At 39.2% G+C, this 12997-nt stretch overlaps 1 protein-coding gene across 2 annotated transcripts in view; it reads right to left on the bottom strand.

Moving 5' to 3' along the window:
* LOC136857180 (CD109 antigen) overlaps positions 1-12997 on the bottom strand; it is a 271611-nt gene that overhangs the window by 63444 nt on the left and 195170 nt on the right. For both annotated transcript variants that reach the window (XM_067135625.2, XM_067135626.2), the window contains exons 11-13: positions 4372-4559; positions 2868-3028; positions 216-329 (exon numbers count right to left, since the gene is read on the bottom strand). In XM_067135625.2, coding sequence (XP_066991726.2) covers positions 216-329; positions 2868-3028; positions 4372-4559 — 463 coding nt within the window. The remainder of the gene's footprint in view (positions 1-215; positions 330-2867; positions 3029-4371; positions 4560-12997) is intronic.

Raw genomic sequence — 12997 nt, 5'->3', positions numbered from 1 at the left:
ACAGGACTTGGATTAATATGACATCGCTTTTGCTCAGAAACGTGCTCTATAAATGGTCTTAAATCCTCTTGAATCATGCTGTTATATATAAACCTGATACGACTGTACATTGTTATCTATCATATCTCAGCAGCTGAAGTTTTGAAAATATGCAGTTATGACTGAATACTCTACACACTTTCTTGAGATAAAGAAGACTATAATTCTATACTTGCATTCATTTTCATCTGATCCATCCTCACAGTCTTGAAAACCATCACATTTCTTCTTTTGTGAGTAACACCCTTGTGTTAGACATGGAAGATATCCTTCCTTGAAAGTGCATACATCTGGAAGTCAAAATAAATTCACTTCAGATTGCTACTTTGAAAATATTCATACATAAATATAAGGCTTTAGGCAATGCAAAAACGAAATAAATAGAATATTTAGTGGAATATATTGAAGTTGAGGGCATAAAACGCTGAGCTCTATTTGGAGATTGTGTTTGATTACATAATAATATAAAATGCTCTAATTTAGTCTTCTGATCTATTCTGTGTAAACTTAAAAGACTATTATGTCTAATATTGAGACCATGAAAGTTGTAAACAAACCTATAATTTATGCCCTCAAAATGTCTTCCCCTAGATGGTAGCTACTATCAACTTATAACCAGTATCTAAAGATAATATCTCTGAATTACACTATATTGTTATGAGTGATTAATTTTGTATTTTGATAGTCCCATATTTTTCTATGTGTTTTATGTTGCACTGACTCAAGCAGGTCTTACAGCAACAATGGGATAGGAGAGAGTCAGGACTGAGAAGGAAGCATCTGTGGCCTTAATTAAGTATAGCATTTGCCTGGTGTGAAAATGAGAAGCCATGGAAAACTATCTTCAATCTTCTTCTCTATATCTCTATAGTAGTAAGTAATGATCTCAGTTGGCTGGCCAGTCCCCCCCCCCCCTCTCTCTCTTCCACCATACTTGAAAATCAGCCATAGCAAACAATAAATTGGTCTACTGACAACCCATCCTGTTTGATGAAAGAAACCTTTTTGCCTCTGTCACTTTCATGAAAGATAGATATTGAAGAAACCCTAGATAATCCAAAAAATCCAAATAACTTCAACAGAAATAAAGTATTACAACTAATAATATCAAGAAACTCTGTATAAACACAAATATCAAAACGAGAAGAGCCTGGCACTACTCAAAATGTGGCACTTTCACTGCACAGCTTTTCCATATATCTCAAAGAGATCTGTTTTGCAACTCTTCATTCTTTCATTCACTTAACATGACCTAATGATCAAACATGTCCTGTAGTTACAGGTTCCTGAGATATACAATTCTAGCTTCATTGAGAAAAAAGACCTTGATGATTTATTTCTGTATTAGTTGATCATCTTTAGTTGGATTTAGCTCTTTAAGTATTCTTATGGATGTAGATGTTTATGTGGAGCAGGTTTATTGATATCAAAATTTCTATTATTTGAGCAAGTCTCCTAAATTAATTAATGGTACAAAAATGAGAACCTGCACAGGCCAGTGTCACAAGACTTGATGACATTCAGGAACCCTTTTAAGGGCAAAAATTATTTTAAGAATATTGACCATCACAGGGGCATTAATCAATACTTAACAGAGTTGTCTTTAGGGTCTATGGCTTGTGAAGCAAAATGAAGACTGGTATCATGGGCGCCCGCAGGAACTTTTCCGGGGGGGGGGGCACATTAACAGTTTTCTTGAATATAAAAATCGATATAACGTCAGCAACATTAAATTGTGTACAGAAACTTCCAGTTATAACATATGCTAGATGACTGTCAGTAATTTCAGTTTATGAAATAATCTGGTATGATATTAAACAATTGAACAACAACATCTTTAGAATTCCAGGGGGGGGGGGGGGCAAGTGCCCCCCCTTGCGGGCGCCCATGACTGGTATGAAACTCTGGCATTTTGGAGAGACCTTGCTACACTTTATCATCATCATCATCATCATCATCATCATCATCATCATCATCATCATCATCATCATCATCATCATCATCACGAGGTTAGAGCAGACATTGAAATCTTTGTTTGGAAGGCACTCTAGGGTAGTCATCCAAATGCCATGCAAGCAGCAGAGTCGTGTTCCAATTTTTTCTTTTTCTTTTTTCGAACAAGCTGTGGAAGTGATCGTAAGCATACTTGAAACAATTGATGGATTATTGTATCTCATTGGGTGTAAAAGCAGGCAATGCAAGGTCATCAGCATACTGTATTTCAGTTACCTTGGTAAAACTGGTTAATCACTGTGAGCAAAGTCTGGCCAAGTAGAAGAGTCCTCCATCAAAGCGTTGTTTGATCTCTATGCCTGAGTTTGAGAACTACAGTACTGTGCAAGAAGTTAAAGGACGAAGTGCAGTCTAATGTTATTAAATTTAGTGATCAATCAATCAATACTGATCTGCATTTAGGGCAGTCGCCCAGGTGGCAGATTCCCTATCTGTTGCTTTCCTAGCCTTTTCCTAAATGATTTCAAAGAAATTGGAAATTTATTGAATGTCTCCCTTGGTAAGTTATTCCAATCCCTAACTCCCCTTCCTATAAATGAATATTTGCTCCAGTTTGTCCTCTTGAATTCCAACTTTCTTCATATTGTGATCTTTCCTACTTTTATAAACGCCTTTCAAACTTATTCGTCTACTAATGTCGTGATGATATCAACAGCTGCATAAATGAACAAACTAATTCCAAAACCCATAAAACTAAATTAACATGTTATGTTTAAAAAAACAGCTTTTCAAATTTTAGTTGGACAGATGTGTTTTTAATCTAATGATAAAAGGTGCATTTCCAAGTAATTTTACACTCACAGTTTAAGTCTTACCATTTCGCGGAAGTACTGGGACAAGAGCATCTGAGAGAACTGCAAGCCCAGCAAATGAGAATGTTGTGTGACAGTCCACACCATAGTCCATTGAAGAAAAGTAGACATTCTCATCAGGTTGTAAACCATCCCGTGATCTCCAAGTAACTCTGTATTCTGACCTAGACATAGGAATATGATGATAGGGAGAATACATATTCCCAGATACAAACACCAAGGTGACCTGCAGAAGTATCAAAAATTAAAATGAAGAAAAACTGCCAGATCAAAATCAAGAGTAAAATGGTAGCATTTCCAATGATATGTATTTTTCAACATTTTATTGTGGTATCTCTAACAACAAGAGGACACTGTAGTGTAATGACTCATCAGTTGACTTCTCGCACTGTCACCTTAAGAAATTCCATTCTTAGAAACTATAAGAGTGAAGGTTTCTCATGAAGTCTTGATATATGAGGTGTGTTAAAAAAAAAAAAACTGAATTTTGAGAATACTGTGCACATGTGAAGTCTTAACGGTTTTCTGTAGGAGGCACTGCATAGTGGTATCCTTCTTAAGCAACTTCAGCCATTTACTGCACATTTCTGAAATAATTAATTATCGCTCATCATCCATTAGTTTGGGAGTGTGGAGAGTATGTATTACAAGTCGCTTAATGTTCACTTCTGCTTCAAACTGGGGAAACCATGAATAAAGATGTACGTAATGAAGAAGAGAGTTTATAGCAATTTGCTGAGACTGAAGAAAGTGTGCCAGGTCAGGTTGAACATGAAAGTGTTGTTGACTAACTTTTTTGACATCAGTGGTGTTGTGTGCCATAAATTCCTTCTTAGGGGTCAAACGGTAAACTGCTCGTATTACGGTAGAATACATTCATGGTCGTAAGAGGTGACTAAAAGAGGACCAGGGATTCAGAACTTGATAGCGTGACTTGGTGATCACACTTCCCCTAGTTGAGCCTGGCCTTGCTTCCACTTACTTGTACCAATCTCTTCATTTTCAACTTTTCTATCTGACCTCCCTTGGTTGACTTGTTCTTTTCTGACCCCAATGATATTAGTTTTGCAAGTCCTAAGCAGACTTCCATTTCACACCCTTCGTGGCACTTCCTTTTCTTTTGCTGATGCCTTAATTTTCCAGAGGGCCAGACCTCTTCCTTTCTTCTCCTCTGATTAGTATTAAGAGGATGGTTGCCCAGTTATACTTTCTCTTAAAACCACAATCACCATGACCACCATCCACCATGACAACATGCCAGCTCACACATCACTATTGATTCATGATTTTTTTAAACCCAAAGGCAACTGTGCTTCCCCATTGACCCTACTCACCTGACCTAGCCCCAGAAAACTATTTTCTATTCACACTGAAATCACAGCCAGAACTGCGCATGATCCCCTAAATTGTGCACCAGGACTAGTTCCTTAAGCGAAAATTGTGTTGAGAACATTGTATTAATAGGAAGGGGTGTATTTTGAAAGAGATGCATATATTTATGGGCTACCTTGAAGAATTTTCTAGCAAATACAGGCTGGCCATAACCCGAGACTTGCTGATATCATTTCCTGCTTGAATCCTGTATGCAGATGATCTCTGAGCTTGAATTCCCATGAATGCACCTGCTTCAGCATTCATAACTGCTTCAACACTCTGCTTGGTATGGTCTTTTCCTTGGTTCATCACTAGAGAAATCTGAAACATTTATAAAATTACATTATATATTGTACCGGGATTGACCATACATCAAGTATTTCTTAAATAAAATAAGTCATAAATAATTTATAAAAGTGTTAGCGAGAGTATTTTCAGTGCTAATAATAACAAAGATTCACAGGAGTGAGTAGTCAACCTGCCACAATGCTATCTTCTTCACTGCACAGCCAGCACGGGGTCAAGGACAGGTTGCGTCATAGGATCTGGAAACGTCCATGCAAGAAATTTGCTATCTTCTAAACCAATTGAGGTATAGATTCAGAAACAATGGTATCTTATAGAATACGTATTAAATGTCTCCTCATGTTAATTTCTCCAAAATTGATCCAGGGATTACAGAGATATTCAAGATTATATGAAACATTACATCAGAGCTAGATTTGTATAAAAGGCCATAGCCCTTGATCCTGTTACTTCAGTTCATAGTGGCAGTGCAACAATGTTACTTCACCGTATGGTACAGAGTCTGCCTGCAGGGCGAGATTATGTCTAAGTGATGTGCAAATTGTGGAACATAGAATAATTCTGGCGTTACGGTACTTATAAACTTTCAGTAAGTAGAACCTCGTTGAGGAACTTACAGATACTGAAGGTGATTCTCAGACTTGTGTAACTAACATTTACATGTATGCTAGAAGCCAGAATAGTGATTTTTCCAAGTGAACTCTGCTTAAACTTTAACAATACGATGTGAATAACAGAACATTCAAAGATTTTACTTTTCGTACAACAAGTGTTTAATAATTCACTTAGACATTATATCAACTGTGAAGGATTTTTTTTTTTTTTGTGAACAGACTTTTCACAACAATAATAATAATAACAATAATAATAATAATAATAATAATAATAAATTGAAAACAGGCAAGAAGTGGACTGATGAAAGAAAGGAGGCTCACAGAAAGCGAATGAAGGAATACTGGCAAAGAATTAAAGCTCAAGGATGCAAATGGTTGAAATAACATGGTCCACAGCCGGCTGAAACAAATAATAATAAATGCTTTGCATAGAATTTTTCCAAGTGATTTACGCTACAAAAATAGACACAAGGGTGCAGTTATTCCATCAGACGTTCTGTTTTCTCGGCGTGAATAGGAAAAAAATGTGTTGTGATGAATTCTAATGAACAGTGCAATTTTTAATTTGGTCAAGTGATTAGAAATCAATCTTTTTTTTCTGTGGAAAGTCACCACAAGTTACCCAAATGCAACTTATTTTTCAAATTTTATGTTTTGGGTTCTAAGTCAGAACCGAGACAACGATTGCAATTCACAAAGTGCTGTGGTTTATGTGAATCATTCTGATACTTGGGCGACAGTTAAATGTGGACACTTGCCTAACATAATCAGTGAGTGCTTACCCCGCGCCAGGACCTTCAAGAATCAATGACAACCCATCGTTGCCTATAAGGGATCGTGGTTCCATGGTTGCTGCCTACAAGGAATTGTGGTTTGGTTGCTGCACACGAGGCATCGTGTTTCCATGTTTGGGTCACTGTCCATCAAGGAGGATCAAAGGAAACAACTTCACTGTAACCAGCATGATTGTAAGGTGAACCTTATGTGAATAAATTCAGTTTAAAGAATTTGGAACTCATTGTCGTCAGGACCTCTATCTGTACCCAGCTCCAGGTCTACACCCAGTGTGCCCTGCAATATCATTACTCTCTGAAATATCTAGTCATGCCTTATTATCAAATAATTTCCTGGTACAATATATATGCTATAAACTTTTCATCAGTTGATATTGGTTTACAATCCTGTAATCAAAACTTTTAAGACATGTAGTTGTGACCATTTATTTCTTATATCTAGTGTGATTCATTGACTAATGAATGTTCATGTTTTCATGTCCAATCACATTTGTAGTTTTACAGAACTGGGAAATACAAGTTGCCCATGATAAAAATTGTGTTCCATGAAACCATGGCAGTAACTGCCAGGATTGTATTTTTACTCTGTCTTCAGATTTTCCCCCTCAGTTAATGCATTAATAATATTCCTAGTCAGGGGCATAGCAAATGGGGATGTGGCTTTACCTGGCTCGAGCCCCTCCCATTTGACCTTCCTTTCAGCCTATGGCCCATGCCGCATGGACTGAGTAAAGAGTCAAGAGTTTACAGAAAAGGTTAACTACACTTGCGAACTGGGATTGCAACAAAATTAAGGAACCTGACAGCACCGCAAAAATACACAACTATTGACCAAGGGTTTATCTTAGTGTACACTAATTAACGAGGGGGAGCTTACAAGTTGAGGATTTCCTAACCTGAACTCAAACTAGCCACGTTGGGAACAAGGTAGGAAAATTCCAAAATCTAATCAAATTCTAGGTCAAGGTCTATCTCATTAACAATGTTGTTAGTTGAGAGAGTCTGGCCTGTGTGATGCTTGTGTGTTTAACAACTGTTGATTATTTTTGCTTTGTATTTAATGCTATTAAGTGATAGACTTCTAACGAATATAGCATGGCTTTTTTCTTCTTTTTAAATTTTTTTTTCATTCTAGCAATGCTACTTTATTAATAAATATTAGGTGACTTTTCAGTGATTAAATGAAGTATTAAATAGATGGATCTATAACATTTTTGTGTTTGTACAGTTGTCGTCAATATGGAACCAATATGAAACTTATTGTATGTAAACTACTTTATTAAAGCTATGTAATTAATGTGTGGGTTGTATATGTTTTTCTTTTGCATAGTTGCATACCAGTAATTGAGCAATCTAGGCTATCAGGATTTTTCTTCGTGAAACCCAAACTAGATATAACTGAAGACAATGTGGCAAATTCGTCTGTGCAGGAGTGCTATTCTAAACAGAGTGAAAGTGAATTTAGTCATAGCAGTCAACTGTCACAAGTTTTGGAAGAAACTATTGTAAGTGGAGACTATCACAGATTTGACATAGGCTTATATGCAGGAGTGTCACCTCACAACAGACCGCACAATTATTTTCATCAATTTGCTTCAGAAAGTTTGGATACCAGATAGAGACTATGTTTTATCCCATAGAGAAAGAGCAGTGTTTTCAAAGACATTGGCTTAAAATGTTTAAATGACTGTGGTATCTGATTGTTTAAAGGGAGCTCTGTGTGTGTGCATGCTATTTTCAAGAAAAGAGGCTGGTAGGGGAAACCAAAAATTGTGAAATGTAGTGTCCAAAGCATGTATTAACTAAAGGATGATTTGGAATGTTTCCAATCATATAAACAAACACACCATCATATATACTGTAGTGAAGCTCTGGAAAATTTTCTGTCTGCATGTTCTTGTCAGATTTCTAACATAGTAAAGCAGATTGACAGCGCACATAGAAAACAAGTGAGAGTGTAGTATCTGTTCTTATCAACTTAATATCTGAGTACTGAGCAAGTTGGTCATGCGGATAGGGTCGCGCAACTGCAAACTTGCATTCAGGAGGTAGTGAGTTCAAACCCCACTGTCGGCAGCCCTGAAGATGGTTTTCCGTGGTTTCCTATTTTCACGCCTTGATTAAGGCCACGGACATTTCCTTTCCACTCCTAACCCTTTCCTATCCCATCATCTCCGTAAGACCTATCTGTGTCGGCATGACACAAAGCTAATTGTAAAAGAATAATAATATCTGATTGAGTTTAGTCAGGTTGAATTTTGTTTGGATCAATACCTACAGATGAATTTACCACAGGGAGAAAGTACTACTCATGAAATGTCCTTTGGGTGATGTTCCAGGAGTAACAACTACATAACATGATATATTTTTGTTTCAGAGCAAAAACATTGCTTATGACATCAGTTATCAATGACACACTTTCTGTAAGTGTAACAGTTTATGCTTGATTTATCAGAAAGACATTTTTACAATAAACCTTCTTGATGCAGCATTATTTGCATTTTATACAGGTAGACTTCCCATAAGATGAACAAAATTCTTGTGTTTTGTCACGGAAGAATAACAATTAAATTAGAATCTAGCGGGTTCCACCTTTTCAATACAAAATACAATGTTGTTGGATGGTATTTACAACATTATTTATTACAGAACATGTTTTGGTGTTCAGTTTTTGACACCATCATCAGCTGCTTAGAAAGTGCGAAAAAACTTGGCAATCTAAACATTAAACAACATATTGTCATACCTAACTCCTTAATATACATATATACAAACAATAGAATATTGCATTAGTTAAATCCTAAAACCTCTACAGTATATTATGCTATCTTAAAATTCTAATATGTAACAAGAGAATTCTTGTAAGTCATAAATATAAAATTTCTCGTCTGTTTGATGAGTTGTCTTCACATTCCTTAATGTCTGTGATTTTGTACTACGGTACTATCGAATTCAAATGCGAACTTAAGATTGAGGATTTAAAATTGTATGCAGTCCATTTGATGTTAAAATGTTCATTTCATGTATATGATAACCACTTTGATGGATTAAAAGCTCGTTATATACAATATGATTGTTAAAACTGGGCCGTCTTCTTAAATTTATTAAGTACAAAAAACTTCGTATTTTCTATGCTGTATGCGTGGTTGGAACTGTAATTTCATTTGTCCTACAGTTGTTAGGCGGACATGTCTTCTCACTTCAATAGAACCCTGCAATGATGAAACCCAATGTTAAGAGAAAAGCGAGAATATTGATAAAGAAAACTAATTGAATCTAACTGTTGATATGGCTGACTCACCTCTAAAGCTGTGTAATTCGCGTGACGGCTGCGGCGCGATGAGTGTGTCTGCTAGTATCTTGTGCTCTGTGACGAAGCTTACGTTTAACGGAAGAATAAGCACTGGTGACTTTTTTTTGGGGGGGGGGGGGGGTAGTCTCTTCACCATAAGGAAGGATTGCTGATCATCTCTTGGTCAAATAGTGGGGAAAAAGTAAACTTGTGTCCTCATCCCAAGGTGGTGCAGCTCTTTCTAGGCACACCCCCAATGGAGGTGAGCTGCACGTGCCATTTTAACTACATACCAGCACTTGTGCCGTTCTTAAATCTCTGGCAATACTGGGAATCGAACCTAGGCCTTTGAGGATGGCAGCTAATAGTACTAACCGTTATGCAGACAATAGTAGGGTGATGTTAGTCCATTCTCAAGGTTCAAAATGAAGCATCTTCGAGAAATTCCTGAAGAATTACATGTGCAGAATAAAATCCAGTAAATTGTAGAAGATGTAAACAGTTCATCATCTTGATGCTCACCAAGTCATGTACAAGTAGTTTATTTGGTCAAATTATCACAGTTACCGGATGCTTTCTTACAGTAATTCAACCTGCTTGTGCATGATACTCAGGATGCATACACTTTTTCTTTATTTACTCAAGTAAACAGTAAGATCTTTCTAGCCATTCACCAATATCTTTGATGAAAAGTATTTTTCACTTGTGTCAATGTCAATACTGATCTGCATTTAGGGCAGTCGCCAGGTGGCAGATTCCCAATCTGTTGTTTTCCTAGCCTTTTCTTAAAAGATTTCAATGATATTGGAAATTTATTAAACATCTCCCTTGGTAAGTTATTCCAATCCCTAACTCTCCTTCCTATAAATGAATATTTGCCCCAATTTGTCCTCTTGAATTCCAACTTCATCTTCATATTGTTATCTTTCCTACTTTTAAAGACACCACTCAAACTTATTCGTCTACTAATGTCATTCCATGCCGTTTCTCTGCTAACCTTGCGTCCTGGGTGGTGTGCTAAGTCCCAACTGATGAGCCTAACTTAGCACACGAGGGCGAAACGCAAGCAACCAAGAATGAGTTAGCTGGAAAATTTATAATGTCCAATAACGGACCATTATATTGGTATTATAAATTTACTCATTCAGGACAAATATTTTAAATTCCCTATGGGAATCAACAACTGTATTATCTGATGGCCAGGCAGGCATCAATTTTTGGAAATGAGACATAGCTCTCATAGTGCATTGGCACTGCTGGTGGCTTCAAGTAGCCTATGCAGTGGCCTCCACGGCATGACATCCTTCGCCGTCCGACTGTTTGCAACACCGAAAGCAGCCACGGAGGTTTATTGCTTCTTAAAAATTGTGGACTAGCCAGGTGGACGAACGCAAACCAGTGAGGTCTCACCTCAGGACGTGCCCATCGGAGCACTGCACAATACGAGAATCGTCAGCAGCTTAGCCCTGATTCGTGCCTACCAAGGCTTGCTTATTTACGCCGCTCCGGGTTCTGAAGCAAATCACAACCATGTACCCCTACAAGCCATATTCTCGTGCTAATACCACAGCTGCCACCTGCACCATCACTTCCACCTCCAGCTTCCGACAATTCGCCGTAGACACCGCCGCCGTAGCCTTCCACACGACTCTCGAGTCCAGCTATGCAACTCCAAATTACGCCGCACGCCTTTTGCCAGCAAATCCAGCTACGCATCTGGACAACCCGCGAACTCAGTACCAGAGGATGACGCACCAACCGGCCCCCGAGGTAGCGCGTGCTCCGCATTACCTGGCAGTGGACTCGGCACCTGACCCACGGACTCCTACAGCACCTGCTACATCTCTTCCAATGGACACCACCATACAGCATATATCCCCATCTATTACCATCACTACACCCACCTCCTCTCGACTCGAATATTCCTTCACATCTGGCACTAGACGACCCATCAACCATCTCCGATTTCTCCAGCAAATGCCTTCCGGCACACAAGCATTTCTCCTCCTTAACCCTTCTCCAGAATTTCGGACACCTCAAGCCATCTTCTGCACGCTTCTTCGCTACAATATGCGCCGAGAGGACATCGCTGATATCAGGAAGACTTCAAAAGGAATCATCATTCAAATCAACGGGGAAGTAGCAGCACACCAACTCGCCACCACAATAGGATCAACTCCGTTCGGATCAACTTTCCCTCTTCAACCCCTCTCACCACCACCCACTCCACCACCACTTCCATCATCACGTTATAATCTACTAAGTTGTGTCATCCGTGGTGTGGATCCTTCACTTTCAGAAGAGACGATTCTCGCCGAGCTCAGTGCGGAGGGAGTGCCTGCTCGGAAAGCCTTTCGCATCCGGAATGCGAAGGGTCCAACATTCCTGGTGCGGATTCTTCTGCCAACACCAGTTGATGTGGACAGACTGCTTGCCAGTGGTGTATCGATACATCGCCACCATCACAAAGTCGAACCTTCTCGTGCTCCACCTCCACAGTCAATCAGATGTGAAAGTTGCCTCCTCTATAACAATCATCCAATCTGTGGTCATTGCACTCAGCATCACGTCACTACCAAGTGCCCCAACACCCTACACCCCGCCCGCTGTAACACTTGCAGGGGCAACCATCCAGTCTATTCTCGCCGCTGTCGAGGACGTCCGACACCTCCCTCAAATCACCCAGAATTCATAGCCCCGATTCGCACTATTGACCCACCAACCACGCCCACCCGTTCACTTTTCCCCCACCCTACAACTGAAGATCTTGTCAGATTTGTTACAATCTCCCTGTTAAATATCCATCCATACAATAGACACCTGGTTCTCACACACCTTCAGGCTGCTGCTAATCAGACCCTCAATCTCCATTTTCTCACTACCCATTCAGGCTTAAATACTCATTTTAACTTCACACCCTTAGAAACTCTCGTATAAATCCCCTCAACCTCCTCTCAGCATCAAGAAATGGACAATAGCATCATATCTTAATGACGCAATGTAATACCCAAGATCCAGAATTACTTCAGACCGGCATGCTATTAGAACCACCAAATTCTTGTATTGCAAACGTCCTTCTTCTTAGATGTGTTTATAGCATAATATTTTGTACAGCATCAGGCGAAGGATGGAAAAAAAAAAAAAGAAAAAAAAGGGAAAAAAGAAAGAAAGAAAAATAGCGGAAACAAAAAGAAAAAATCTAATAATGAAAAATATTGTTTATGTTTATAAATTTGGAAAAGCACATTCAATAAAGCTCAGTAAAGAAGCCCAACCCACTACCATCCCCTCTATTTCTCACATCCTCCTACCCACCTCCCTCATCCATCAAACCTCCTCAACCCGCCCGCAACTCTTGGCCAGAGCGAGGGCATCACCCTCTAGGTGGCCCGCCCCACCCCTTCAGGGTGGGGAATGAAAACGAGTAAACGTAACCTCCACGGCAACATCATCACATCTCACGAGAGATCCTCAAGCCTACTGCGGGGGACACGCGCACAGGCTTTTCTTCTCCAAATTGGACTATACTTAAGTCCAAGCATCCCTTCATCTTTTTTTTGCGGCCGGGTGGCCATCATCTATAGTTGCTACCCAGCCGACCCCCAAAAACAAAGGTTGACGCCTCGTTGGCTGTCACCATGTACACCTGCGCCATCCTAGACATTGCTCCAGCCATCTCCGAAGATGATATCTACACCGCCATCCGCTCCGCTGGCTTCCGCATACATGACGCCTACCGGCTATTGGATGGCA

The sequence above is a fragment of the Anabrus simplex genome, chromosome 1 (assembly GCF_040414725.1).
Source record: "Anabrus simplex isolate iqAnaSimp1 chromosome 1, ASM4041472v1, whole genome shotgun sequence".
Classification (NCBI taxonomy): Eukaryota; Metazoa; Arthropoda; class Insecta; order Orthoptera; family Tettigoniidae; genus Anabrus; species Anabrus simplex.
This window is presented reverse-complemented; position numbering and strand designations above follow the sequence as displayed.